The sequence below is a fragment of the Prosopis cineraria genome, unplaced genomic scaffold (assembly GCF_029017545.1).
Source record: "Prosopis cineraria cultivar Desert tree isolate PC_DT_omini unplaced genomic scaffold, ASM2901754v1 PC3, whole genome shotgun sequence".
Lineage (NCBI taxonomy): Eukaryota > Viridiplantae > Streptophyta > Magnoliopsida > Fabales > Fabaceae > Prosopis > Prosopis cineraria.
Window position 1 is genome coordinate 42,406,921 of NW_026555334.1, and position 12,845 is coordinate 42,419,765.

At 31.6% G+C, this 12,845-nt stretch overlaps 1 protein-coding gene and 1 long non-coding RNA gene across 2 annotated transcripts; one reads left to right on the forward strand and one right to left on the reverse strand.

Annotated features, from left to right (window-relative positions):
- Window positions 1-82: 82 nt before the first annotated feature.
- LOC129307135 (WAT1-related protein At2g37460-like) lies at window positions 83-3,324 on the reverse strand. The gene is made up of 7 exons (XM_054948015.1): window positions 3,041-3,324; window positions 2,866-2,928; window positions 2,665-2,781; window positions 2,291-2,531; window positions 1,692-1,853; window positions 710-861; window positions 83-601 (listed from the first exon to the last, which is right to left on the reverse strand). The coding sequence occupies exons 1-7, from the start codon at window positions 3,235-3,237 to the stop codon at window positions 385-387; spliced, it is 1,149 nt and encodes a 382-aa protein (XP_054803990.1). The 5' UTR covers window positions 3,238-3,324; the 3' UTR covers window positions 83-384.
- A 7,398-nt stretch (window positions 3,325-10,722) lies between these two features.
- Window positions 10,723-11,361, forward strand: LOC129304641 (uncharacterized). The gene is made up of 2 exons (XR_008591743.1): window positions 10,723-11,160; window positions 11,253-11,361. It is a non-coding gene; the product is annotated as an uncharacterized LOC129304641 (long non-coding RNA).
- The last annotated feature ends 1,484 nt before the right edge of the window (window positions 11,362-12,845 follow it).

Genomic DNA, 12,845 nt, shown 5'->3' on the forward strand with positions numbered 1-12,845 from the left:
GTCAATTAACGTTTAGGTTAAAAGGAAAATGGATCTCCCTTCTTGATACATTTGAGAACTTTACGGCATCATACGAAAGGAATCAACTGGAAATCGTCTTGAACCTTGGATTTTTCATGGTGCTGCAGGTTAATACTTGACATTTAACTTTGCAGCAATCTAATGTATAGACGCAAAGTTAGACTCTTTTCTTTTGTGGGTTATCTTCTGCCTTATTGAGTTTCTAACTGTTACATTGAAAACCTCTAATAACGTACATCACAATTGAAGGATCAAGCAAGTAGCTAACTATACTTCTGCTTTTGTTTCATTGAGAATGGGCCTGCATTATGGCTGGATTGCTCCTGGGTAACTGAAACTTTGATGATTACTAGTCTGACTTCCTCATACTTGTTCCTCTCTAGTCCTGATTGCTGCTTCAAAATTGATGATAGTGATGACCTCATGTTTGGAGTGCTCAGTTCGGGCATTTCCCTCACCTGAGCTGAACTTGTCTGGCAGTATGTGCTCCTTGGGGATTGGGGTTAGTGAATCGTAATCTTTGCTTTTACCCCACACCACAAGGTACAAACCCGAAACAATGACAATGGCACCGATCACCCTGGAAAATTTCAGATTTTTTATTTTTAGGTTTTTTACTTTTAGAGATTTGTGGATTTCGAGTTCTAATAGGTGAGTTGTGTGATTGGCACTTGATTTTCATAATTACCTTCCAAGGTACAATTGCTCAGCTAGAATGATGGAGCCCATGATAGCGACAATTACCATGCAGAGGGGGCTAAACGCAGTAACAAATACTGGGCCTCTAGTTTTCATCACAACCCCTTGGATGTAATAAGCCATTCCTGAGCAGACAATGCCCTGCATGCAAATTATTTTCGAAATTTTTAGAGGAAAATAGTTAATCATTAACTATATTTCAGCAATCCTTTTCAAATACTCCCTCTAAACTACAGTAGAATGCATCTTCTAGAAACCTTACCTGGTCTAAAATAGAGGGCATTGGATAATTTTTCTTACTTCATTTATTATTCTTTTTGAAAAAATCATGTATTAAAATTTTAATTACTATTATCAATACTTTTATATAGGATATTTAATAAGGATATAAATGAAAAGATGTGGATATTTTAAAAATTTAAGGTTTCAACTAACATTATTCATAAATAGTGAACTAGTTAACTATGACTTATATTGTGGTCCGACGGGAGTATTTGTTTAGTTACAAAGCTTTTTAGTCAAGGCATTTAAGCCATAGCCTTGTTACTCAAGAGATCATGACCCTAGTAGGTGGGTGATGATAATCTTATTGCAGTTAAGCGGTCTTGCTAAGTTAACAATTCACACACACACCAAGTTAATATTATTGTCTGGCAGTTTTTATATGGTTTATGAATGATAATGATGATCTAGTGGCTAAGCTTCTGCAGTGACACCTCTTATTAGTTCTCTCTCTCTCTCTCTGTTTTTTTTTTTTTTTGGTTCATTAGCCTTGGAAAGTCATTGAGTAGACATCCACCAATTATTGAGGAGGATCTCTATCGGACGCCGATTCGGTTTGGCAACTTTTGACTTCTTACCTATAGTGAGAGGTAAGTGTGTGCTGGATTGGGTGTTCAACGTAATGCATAGTGTTTTGTATTATGTTCTACATCACATGTTCCTCTTCTAAGTTGGTTAGATGGCCTTACACTATAGACAGCAGCCAGCAGTTTTGTGTCCCAATTTAAAGACCAAATCGAAGGGTTGCCCCTTTCCATAACCAGGGCAGCCACGGCACCTTCAACTGATCCTAGCAGGCATATCCATGCTGTAAGAGAGAGCTCAGCTGGGTAAGTTTCAAGAGTAATTGCCTAGAAAAACAGAGATGAAGCTGTGTCAGTAAACCCAACAAAAACCCAACAAATTAAAGGAAAGGTTGTGGTGGGGATTTTTGTTTTTGTTTTTTGGAAAAACACTATTTTTTATCTCTACACTTTGCTTGAGTTTTACTATTCTGCACTATTTAAGTGTTTCAGGTCCCTATACTTTTTTTCATCTACAACGTTAGTCCCTATAATTTTAGAGAGACGATGTTATTGGACACGTCAGCAATCTTAACACCGTTTGTGTCATGTCAATGTCCCGTTGAAATTATAGGGACCAACGTTGTAGATAGAGAAAAGTATAAGGACTTAGAACACGCAAAAAAAAAGTATAAAGATCTATGACAAAACCTGAGCAAAATATAGAGACCAAAAGCATTGTTTTTCCTTTTTCCCCCCATTAATTAGGATGGAGAGTAACTCACTTGGAGGATCATGAAACAAGCCCAGCTAAAGCAGCCTATTGTGATCATGATTGATCCCTTTATTGCGTGTTGAAGATTTGCCCTGCCGGTATAGTGGCTGTTGCTGCTATTTCCATGTGTTCCAAATAACTCAAGCACCGGACCTTTCATCAATGTCATGACCATGGCTCCAGCAACAGTTGCTAGAGTACCAAACACCTTGGCTTGGCTGCGTATGCTTCTTATTTTCAACTTCTCAAGCCTAGGCAGGGCATAGAATTTGATTGAATGGAGGAGTCAAACACTCACACAGGGTACAATACGGACTATCTGATTAACTTTGCTACCAAATTTCTGAAAATCGCTACAAAGGGGTGGAAACTAATTTTACTCACCTAAGAATGCAGGCCATGATGAAGGTGATGGCGGGAAGGATATTAGTCATTGCGGCGGCAAACGTTGCCGTTGTATATTTCATTCCCAGAAAGTACAAATTTTGGTCAATAACTGGCCTGCCAGTAAGAAGTGATATAAGAGAGTCAGATTTATTGTTTTTCATAGATTTGAGTATGTGTATAGCTAGGAAGGAGTATTACTCTAGCACACTGAGCGCCACTATCTTCATGAAGATTGAAAATGTCATCTTTGGCCTAACTTTCCTGTGAAAAGAAATATAGTATGACTTCAGTTTCAGTTCAGGCATGCACATACAAACTGAGAGATGCTCATGCACGCACACACAAAAGGAGAGAGACAGAGAAAGAAAGAGACTTGTCCAGGATCACTGCAAAAGGCACGATGACAAAAAAGGCGACAACATGACGGTAGACGACAAGCACGTAATTGCTCATCCCCTTGTTCAATGCAGCCTTGGATAGAACATCCATGCCTGCAAACCCAGTCTGCAAGAATACTACAGCCATGAATGGCTTCATTCTTTCAAACCAACTGGGTTTCTGGTTCTCCATCACGTTGGAGCTCTAACCTTAACCTTTTTCTTGAGCCACAAGAATGCTACTAACTTACAGGGCACATGCTTATATAGTGGGCTGACGTATGAACCGTCTTAGACTCCTAGTGCTTTCAGAATCAGAAGTATTGGATACGTACATTATGATTATGAAGCTCTGGTATATCACGCAACCAAATAGGCTGGTTAAAGTCATGATAGTGATCAGGTACCCATCCACAGATTTTTAAAGGTCAGTGCCTGCTTTTAATTATTACTGTGCTTTTTGCATAGTTGAATGTTACTAGTGATGGTATAGCTTTCATGCATTGGCTACTTGTCTCAGATTCTTTAGGGATTTGTTTTGTTGGTCTTCGAATGCTTTTGCAGGTTAAGCTTGAGGCAAGAAAAAGCAAACTATTAAAAGATGATTTCGAGCGAAGTGGGAATTCATGGTTAAAGTATAAATTATGAATCCATGATTGAGGTTGATGATGACAGCCTTAGTGGGACGTAAAATTTAAGCTGATATGCTCTTTGTTTTTTCTTGTATAATTCAGTTGTACTCTTTTTGGCTCTAAGGTGGAGATGAGATATGAGAAATATGGATAAAAAGGTTCCTGAAAAAACACGGCTAGCTGCATTATTGAGTGGCAATGTAATAAAATATTAAGAGCGGAAGGCGACGTATGAATATGAATAAGGATGCTTGGCACATATTGATATCCTTACTTGTAATTAGTTTTGGGGTTTTGGATCAATTTTCGAAAACTTGGGCGTATGGGAAGCACTCAAAGTCCCACTTCGTAGTTGGTGGCTTTTTATTTATTTTTTGAAGGCTTTTTAGTAGTTGTTTCTTTGTGCTTTTAGTATGTGTTTGCACTGACATGGCCATTGGGCTACACTCCACCGTCCTGGTGGATCCCATTCCCTACATAATTTTTAAGGTAGCAAGTGGGAATTGCCATCCACTCATTGCGTAAAATCTCTCTCTCTCTCTCTCTCTCTCTCTCTCTCTCTCTCTCTCTCTGAGTCTGTGTTGATGCGTCGTATGTGGCCCCTCAGTCTCAAGCAGTGGAGCTGTGATGCTCATCAATGGAGTCTTACTCATCGTTGGGTCCTGCTGCAACATCTGTTCCCTGCAATTAGAACCAAAAGGTGAACCACTATTACTCCCTGCTTTTGACCAACTGTTGAACCGATATTAACTAATGAATCCTTCCCTATCTATTTTATATAATGTTTGAAATATTCGTGGTATTAATTTTTCTTCCTCAAGAATTTTGACTTGTATCCAATGATTCTTAGGAACAGTAAATAAGATAATATTGCATCCGAGCGTTATCACTTACGTGTAATCAATTAAAATAAAGAGTGGAATAAAGGATCCTTGACCTTGCTTTTCCAATGTAAACGTGACGAATCTTTTCTGTGACTGAAAGGGACAAAGCTCCGATTCAGCCTACGTCTCACCCTCCCGCTCACCTAGATACCAAGAGCAGTGCATTTATTCAATTTCTAAGGTCCAATTTATCTAATTTATTACGTTTTTTTTGTCGATGCGCCCAGGATGAAGTACGTTTCGATATAATAACAATATCCAGTTGATTGAAATTGATTCAAACTTGCTAATTTAAGAATCTCATGGAGGGTACATGTTTAATTAACTAACCATTTTATTGCATGCAGGTTACCTTTTCGTTTTCTCATTATTTTAGTGGACGCTTGGCTACAGTAACTACACCGTCTCCTTTATCTGGCGTCTATGAAATGTCTATTTCTTTTCTTTTCTTTGGGAATTAAAAAATGGGAGAATTGATGAAAAGAACCAAGTTAAATGAAAAATTGTGTTCAAGGATTAAGTTGAATTTAAGGATTAAATTAAATATCTTATTCATTAAATAATTTAAACAAATGATTGAAATATCCTTCTATTTAAACCAATGAAGTTGAAGGGAAAAAAAAGGTTGCTTGTTATGCACCTTAAGTTAGATTTCTTACACCTTAAATTTAATCCCTTGCACCCAAGGTAGAAACATTACACTCTAAGTCAAAAGCCTTACATTTCAAGCTAGATTCCTTGCACTCAAGCAATAAACTTTACATCCTAAGCCAGATTCCTTGCATCTAAGTTAGAAGCTTTGCATCCTAGGATTGAATTTTGTGCAAGGCTTAGGGTGCAACGCCTCTAACTTGGGTGTAAGAGATCTGGCTTAAGGTGTAAGAGATTTGACTTGGGTGCAAGGCTTTTGACTTGAGATGTAAGGTTTTTGACTTGAAGTGCATGTATTATGGCTTAATTATAAAGCTCTTGACTTGGGTGTAAATGCTTTGGTTTAAGGTGTAAGGAATCTTGCTTAAAGTGCACGTGTTTAGCAAGCAACTTTTTTTTTTTTCAATTTCGTTGGTTTAAACAGAAGTGCATTTCAGTCATTTGTTCAGATTGTTTAATAAATAAAATATTTAATTTGATTTTTAAATTTAACTTGATCTTTAGACACAATTTCTCTTTTAACTTGATCATTTTTGGGGCGCAAGGCCTCTCCCTGACTTTTTCTCCTTTTCTTCTCCATTTCTTACATCCTAATCATTTTTTTTGTGTGGCTTTTATTTGACCATTCAAAATGCTAGTTGTAGACTGTAGTCCACTACTATCATTGCCTACACAATTTGCTCTAAAAAAGGGTTTTGGAATTTTTAATTAAAATAAACACAACATTATTTAAAAAAATGCTTTTACATTTTTTTCAAACTATTTCATTTAAAATTTTATTCTTGCGTTTTAAATTAAAATTATTATGAATTTAATATTTGATTTTTTATCTTTATTGGATTATTTATAAATAAAAATAAAAATGGAGAAAATATTAATGTATATATATCAATATATTATTTTAAAAATTCAAAATACATATTATTTATAAATTCAAAAACTGTTCCTACCAAAAAAAAATTAAAACTGTTTCAGTGATTAAATTTATAAATTGATTGAAAAATGTAAAAATTGGTTTAGTTTTTAAGTTTTTTTAAAGGAAGGAACAGTTTTTGAATTTATAAACAATATGTATTTTGAAGAATTTTTTTGGTCCTATTTATGAGTCATGTCATTAAATTTTTATTATAAATTTTTTTTACCCTCCATTGAATGTTAGGGAGAGAAAATATGTTATTGAAAGACTTAATAGGGACAAAATTGAGAGTTTATTAAATTTTAAGATAATGTTAATGAGTTTGAAATTTTTCTTTAATACTGACAAAAAATGTTAAAAGTGATTTATAAATAAAATCAGAATCATAAATGGAAAACACAAGATCATATATTACTAGAACAATGTTGCATCAGAAAAACGTAAAAATTAGCTTATCCACTGAAATAGTTTTTAATTTTTTTGGTAGGAACAATTTTTATATTTATAAATAATACATACATACATACATACATACATACATACATATATATATATATATATATTAATTTTTTAAATAATAAATTTATATATGTGCATTCATATTTTCCCCATTTTAAATTTTTTATTCATAAATAATACAAGAAAGATAAAAAATAAACATTACAAGATTAAATTCATAATAATTTCAATTTGAAATGCAAGGATAAAATTTTAAATTAAGTAGTTTGAAAAAATGTAATATAACATTTTTTTCAAAATAATGCTGTGTTTATTTTAATTAAAAATTTCAAAACCTTTTTTTAAAGCAAATTGTTTAGGTAATAACGATAGTGGATTACAACAGATATTTTGGATGGTCAGATGAAAGCCACACAGAATCACACAAAATGAACGGTTATGATGAAGGAAATGGAGGGGAGAAGGAGAAAAGGTGAAAGGAGAGACCTCACACTTAGTCTCATCTGCACATCTTGAAATGCATGCTGTTTGAGCCTTGAAATTTAGTAAATCATGTGTAATGTTCTTTTACTTGGTGTGTCTTTTTTATTTTTGCAAATTTTTTAAAATAATTATTTACAAGCTAGGACAACTGGCTCTAAGAATAGCTAATAGTCCATCCCGCGTGTAAATTTTGCAAATAGGCTGGCTCGGATATGTGTGTTGCCTTTTTTTTTTTTCATTCAATGGGTAGGTTGTGGCGTAGGGTCTCTCCCTTTTTCTTTTCTTCTTTTCCTCTCCATTTTTTTGATTTTAACCGTGCAATTTGTGTAGCTCTTATCTCACCATTCAAATTAAAGTATCAGTTGTAATACTATTATTATCTAAACAATTTATCCTTAAAAAAACTGCTTCAATTCGTGCATAAAAAAACAAATCTGGAATTTTTTTAATTAAAATACCAGTGTCATTTGAAAACAAAAACAAATGCTATTACATTTTTTCCAAACCATTTAGTTTAAAATTTTATTCTTGTGTTTCAAATGAAAATTATTATAAATTTAATCATTATTTTTATCTTTATTGTATTATTTATAAATAAAAATATTAAAAATGGAGAAATATTAATGTGCATATATAAGTATATTATTTATAAATTGTGAAAAAATGTTCTTACCAAAAAAATTAAAACTGTATCATTGAATAAAACTAATTTTTACCTTTTTCAATCAATTTATAAATTTTAAAAACTGTTTCAGTGAGGAAAATATTAATGTGTATGTATATAAAAATATTATTTATCAATGCAAGATCATATGTTACCGAAAGAACATTGCATCAGAAAAACATAAAAATTGTTTTACTCAATACTCACTAAAACAGTTTTTAATTGTTTTGGTAGGAACAGGTTTAAAAATTTATAAATAATATATTTTTTAATCTTTTAAATAATATATTTATATGTATACATTAATATTTCTCCATTTTTAATATTTTTATTTATAAATAATACAATAAATATAAAAATAATGATTAAATCTATAATAATTTTAATTTGAAATGCAAAAATAAAATTTTAAACTAAATAGTTTGAAAAAAATGTAATAGCATTTGTATTTTAAATGACACTGTTCATTTTAATGAAAAATTCCAGAATTGTTTTTTCATGCACGAACCAAAGCAATTTTTTTAAAGATAAATTGTTTAGATAATAATGATGTTAGATTACAGTTGATACTTTAATTTAAATAGTGAGATAAGAGCCATACAAATTATACCGTTAAAATTAAGGAAATGAAGAGGAAAAAGAGAAAAGGGAAAGGGAGGGATCCTGCGTCCGTTATTTTTGCCAATTTTCCCTTAAAAAACTGAATGAACTCTCTCTCTCTCTCTCTCTCCCTCTCTCTCTCTCTCTCTCTCTCCCGATGAAAAATGGCGTATCTAAATTGAACATTGCTGGTTTATGCTCGCGATTAGACATTGCACGCCTCATCTGTCTCTTGCTCAGCATCTTGGCCAACAAGTAGTATCAAAGTATTTGGTATTTGTCGTGGCGCTGTAATCAGTGCATCAGATTTCATCACATGGATAAATCAAATCCTGTTTCAAATCCCAATTTTTCTGAAAGTTACCTTTGCTGCACGTAATGAATGTAGAGCCCACAAGAAATCAAAGTCGGTCAACATGCTACTGTGCCTTGATATTTCCACGGCTTAATCTTGTTTTGGCAAGACAGTATTGGACGGAAGCTCAATGTTCCTTCAGATATCTTTTAATTAAAAAAGTAATCACATTTAAAATATTGTTGAATATTAAATATAAATATTTTTTATAATAAAAATTTTAATTTTAATTTATTAAATTATAAAAAATTAACCTCTTTTATTAGACTTTATTTTTATTGGTTGAAAGCTCAATTTTGAAGCACCTAAATAGGATGGAAATAAGCCAAGTTCTTAATAGAGCCCTCTAACCTAACCTACTTTAAATTTAATCTAATCTATTTATTAAATAAGTTGAAGTTAGGCTTATTTCTTCAAAGCCTAATCTACAAGCATAACAAGTCAGCCTATTTATATACATACATATACATATACATATACACATACATACATACATACATATATATATATATATATTATCTACTATATCACAAACGCATTGGTTTCACTATTTAATTTTTAATCAATATATTCTTTTTTATTTTTAATTATATTTTCAATCATATTAGATTTATATATTAATCTTAATGTTCTTATTTTATTGTTATATTATATTGTAGTTGGTGAGTCATTTCAATTATTATATATTATAATTGATAAATCACGTTATATATTATATATTATAATAGTTTTAAAATATATTTGAGATGTTTAAAATTAAAATGCGAGCCTATTTAAAAAGCTTGTTTTTAAGTAAATTTTTAAATAGGCTTCAAGTCAAGCCAAACTTTAGGTATATTCAAGTCTAAGTAATAAAAAAAGCCTTATATAAATTTTAGGTTAGGCTCAAGTATCTGATTTACCTTATAAGTTTAGGCCTATTTGATCAAAATCTAACTCGATCTAACTTATTTCCAATCTTACACCTAAGTTTTGCCAAATGCAAACTCACTATTGGTAACTCAAGCAAATTGATAAATGTATGGTTCGATTAAGTAAAAGGCACGCAGTTTCTTTTAAGAAAAATTTAGTTTAGACTGCTTGAACAAACATAATAAAAAAAAGAGCCTCCTAAAGTTTAAAATTTCACTGCAAATGAAAGATAGTGAAATGAAATTAAAATAAAAACTAAAATTATCCCATTATCCTTAATGGCTTAAGCTTGTTAAAACTTAAAAGACACTTGTAAATTTTCCGTACTAAAATTATTTATTTCTTATACTGAAGTTGTTAATTTTCTTACAAGAGTTATTCGTATAAATAGTTTCACTTAATTTTATTTTTAGTACTGTTATCATGATAAAAAAATTATAAAATTTTACATATTGTAATTATTTATTACCTATGTTGAAGTGATTATTTTTATAGAGAAGTTGTTTGTGCACATTGTTGTGAAATTTTAAACATTAAAAAAACTCTCTTTTTTATTATATTTGGTCAGGGGTTTAAACTGAAAAATTCCCTTTTTTAAATAAGATTAAGAATTAAAATGTATTTTTGACCAAAAAAAGAATTAAAATGTATGAAAAAATTAGCACTAGAAATCTTTGCTTCAATCAAACTCAATAATAATCAAATTTGATCCTACGGTAAACAATATTAAAAAAATTGTTTTTTTAAGGTACATATAATCGTTTTCCATTGGTACGAGAAAAAATAATTTTCTTGGTCGCTTTCGTGGATGTAAATTGGCTATCCTTGTTAAAGGGGTAAAAAAAGGTTTCAATAGTCCGACGTAAAAGAAAGACGATAAAAAAAAAAAATGAAAATTAGTTGCTATGTAAATTTTCAGAGGAGAGAGTTCATCCTTTTACAGCGAGAAAATACATTACATTTAATTCATTCTTAAAAAAATAACAAATAATTTTTTTTAAAATAAAAAATGATAATTTAATTTTGTGAGATGCAATAATCTCTTCTAAGTTTTAAGGATTTATCTATCAATAACTTTTAAAATGAAATGACATTTTTGACCTAGAAAAGGAAAATCAATCCCAAATCATCCTTTTTCTTGTTTAAGCAAAAGCTTTCTTCTTCCAGCAGCCTCACCGTCATGGCGTCATCAACTCATCGTCCATTCGTCCACCATGCTGGAGAGAGTCCTCGCTCTGCGACGCACTACCCCTCACCTGACAACTCCGCGGCCTCCGCCTCTGCCTCCGCCGACGATGACGAATCCAAAGTCAGGAAGCACCACCGTTTCTTCTTGCAAGTCGCGACCAGGGCCTCCAATCACCTCTCCCGATTGAGTTGTCTTGGCTCCAACTGATTTTTTTGCCATCTCGTTGCTTCCCCTCCTCTGATCGGTTTCTTCCTTGCTCTTTAGTTCGAGTGGCTTAATGTGTGCGTCCTCTTCTTCCCCATTTTCTCGGGTCGGTTTATTGGCTTCGGATGTTCTTGAATCCGATTTCGGAGCTCTCAACGTGCCCTGGTGTAAGTACCTGAACTAATATGTTTGGCTTTTCCCAATTTCGAATCTTTTTTTTTTTTTGAGTTTTTGATGTTCATGTTACTGGGTTTTGCAGTACGCTTAGATTGAGGGAAAATGCTACCTTGGGAAGTGTTTCGTTTCTTCCAGGGCTCAGTGAATTAATGAATTGAATGTTCATAAACTGGAAGAAGGTCTGTCTATCATTTACTCGTGTTATTTTTATTCTTGAAGTCTTGAATTTGAATTACTTGTTCTCTCCTCCAAGAGAGAGAGCTTTTGCAAAGGCTTAAACAAGAAAGCGAAGATGAAGCGCAAATGGCCAAGAGAAAATTTTGAAAGCACAAGTTGATTGGATTGTCTTTCTTGTGTTTTATATAAGAGTAAAAATATCATTTCATTCTAAAATTTAATAACAAAAAAATCCTTTAAAAGAAATTATCACATCTCACAAGATTAAATTATCATTTTTTTATTTTAAAAAGATTTTTATGTTATTTTTTTTTAAAAATTTTTTTCATTTTTCATTCATTTTCATTAAATAAATCAAAGACCAATCAGTTTACAAATTGAACAGCCATGTAGATTGTAGAATATAACTATTTAACTAGAGCTAGGAGATTGCTAAAGACCACCAGGTGTTTGCTTTGGCGGAATCCATTGTCGCCGAAGAACCAGAGGAAGAATATCTTAATGACAGAGCACATTAGCATGATGCGACATAAATAGCCAGCCCACGCAATAGAGTAATAGCACAAAACGAAGGGTTTATCCAACCTCAGCGAACGATGAGGAAGAAAAATTACAAGCAGCAAGTCATGTGATTAATAAGAATTTCAATCAAGGACCATAAATGTAACTTAATTATTAATGAGTCCCAAAAAAATATGAAGTTTCAAGTCAGTCCAAGAGAATAGTGAAAATAACTTTAACAATAAAAAAAATTAAAATATTTTTTCTTATTAAATTTGTCCGATACAAAATTATTAATTATTAATTTTTTTATTTTACTTGTTAATTTATCAATGAATTATAAATTACATTAATTAACCTATCAATAATTATATAAGATTTGAACATTAATTGTTCAATCACAAGTAACTACATCAATTGTTAAATTGATAATTTTATTAATTAATTTACTAATATTAATTATAAATTATTAACAAATCTTGTAATTTATAATTGATATTGGCGCATTAACAATTGATGTTACTGTTTATCTGAAAAATTGATGTAATTTTTAACTCATTAATAAATTAATAAGTGAAATAAAAAAAATTAACAACTATTAATTTTATATCTTCAACAAAATTAATAAGTAAATATATACTTTAATATTTTCATCGTTAAAATTATTTTTACTTTAATCCTCTTAAACTAAATTAAAATTTTAAATTTTTTAAAACTCATTAATAATTAAATCACATCTATAATCCTTAGTTAAAATTCTCCCACGATCTTACCACATACCTTGTCGAATCAATTTTTGTCGGGGGAAAAAACCCGGGGGAGTGGGAACGTTAATCTCTTCTTTCAAAACTAGAATTTACACTAAAAACGCTTTTCCAAAAAGCACTTTTGGACTTTCATACGAAGACCCATCCAAGAAAGCCACTACAGCGTGTACGTTAAAGCATTGATGGAGGCAAAAGATGACAGACATGGGGTATGACAAAAAGATGCTAAA

Excerpts from the sequence above, each read along its gene's own strand:
- LOC129307135 (XM_054948015.1), bottom strand. The coding sequence starts at position 3,237 with ATGGAGAACCAGAAACCCAGTTGGTTTGAAAGAATGAAGCCATTCATG. Across the intron at positions 2,929-3,040 it reads TTTGCAGTGATCCTGGACAA|GAAAGTTAGGCCAAAGATGA; the intron begins GTCTCTTTCTTT and ends TTCTTTTCACAG. Across the intron at positions 2,532-2,664 it reads ATCATGGCCTGCATTCTTAG|GCTTGAGAAGTTGAAAATAA; the intron begins GTGAGTAAAATT and ends TGCCCTGCCTAG.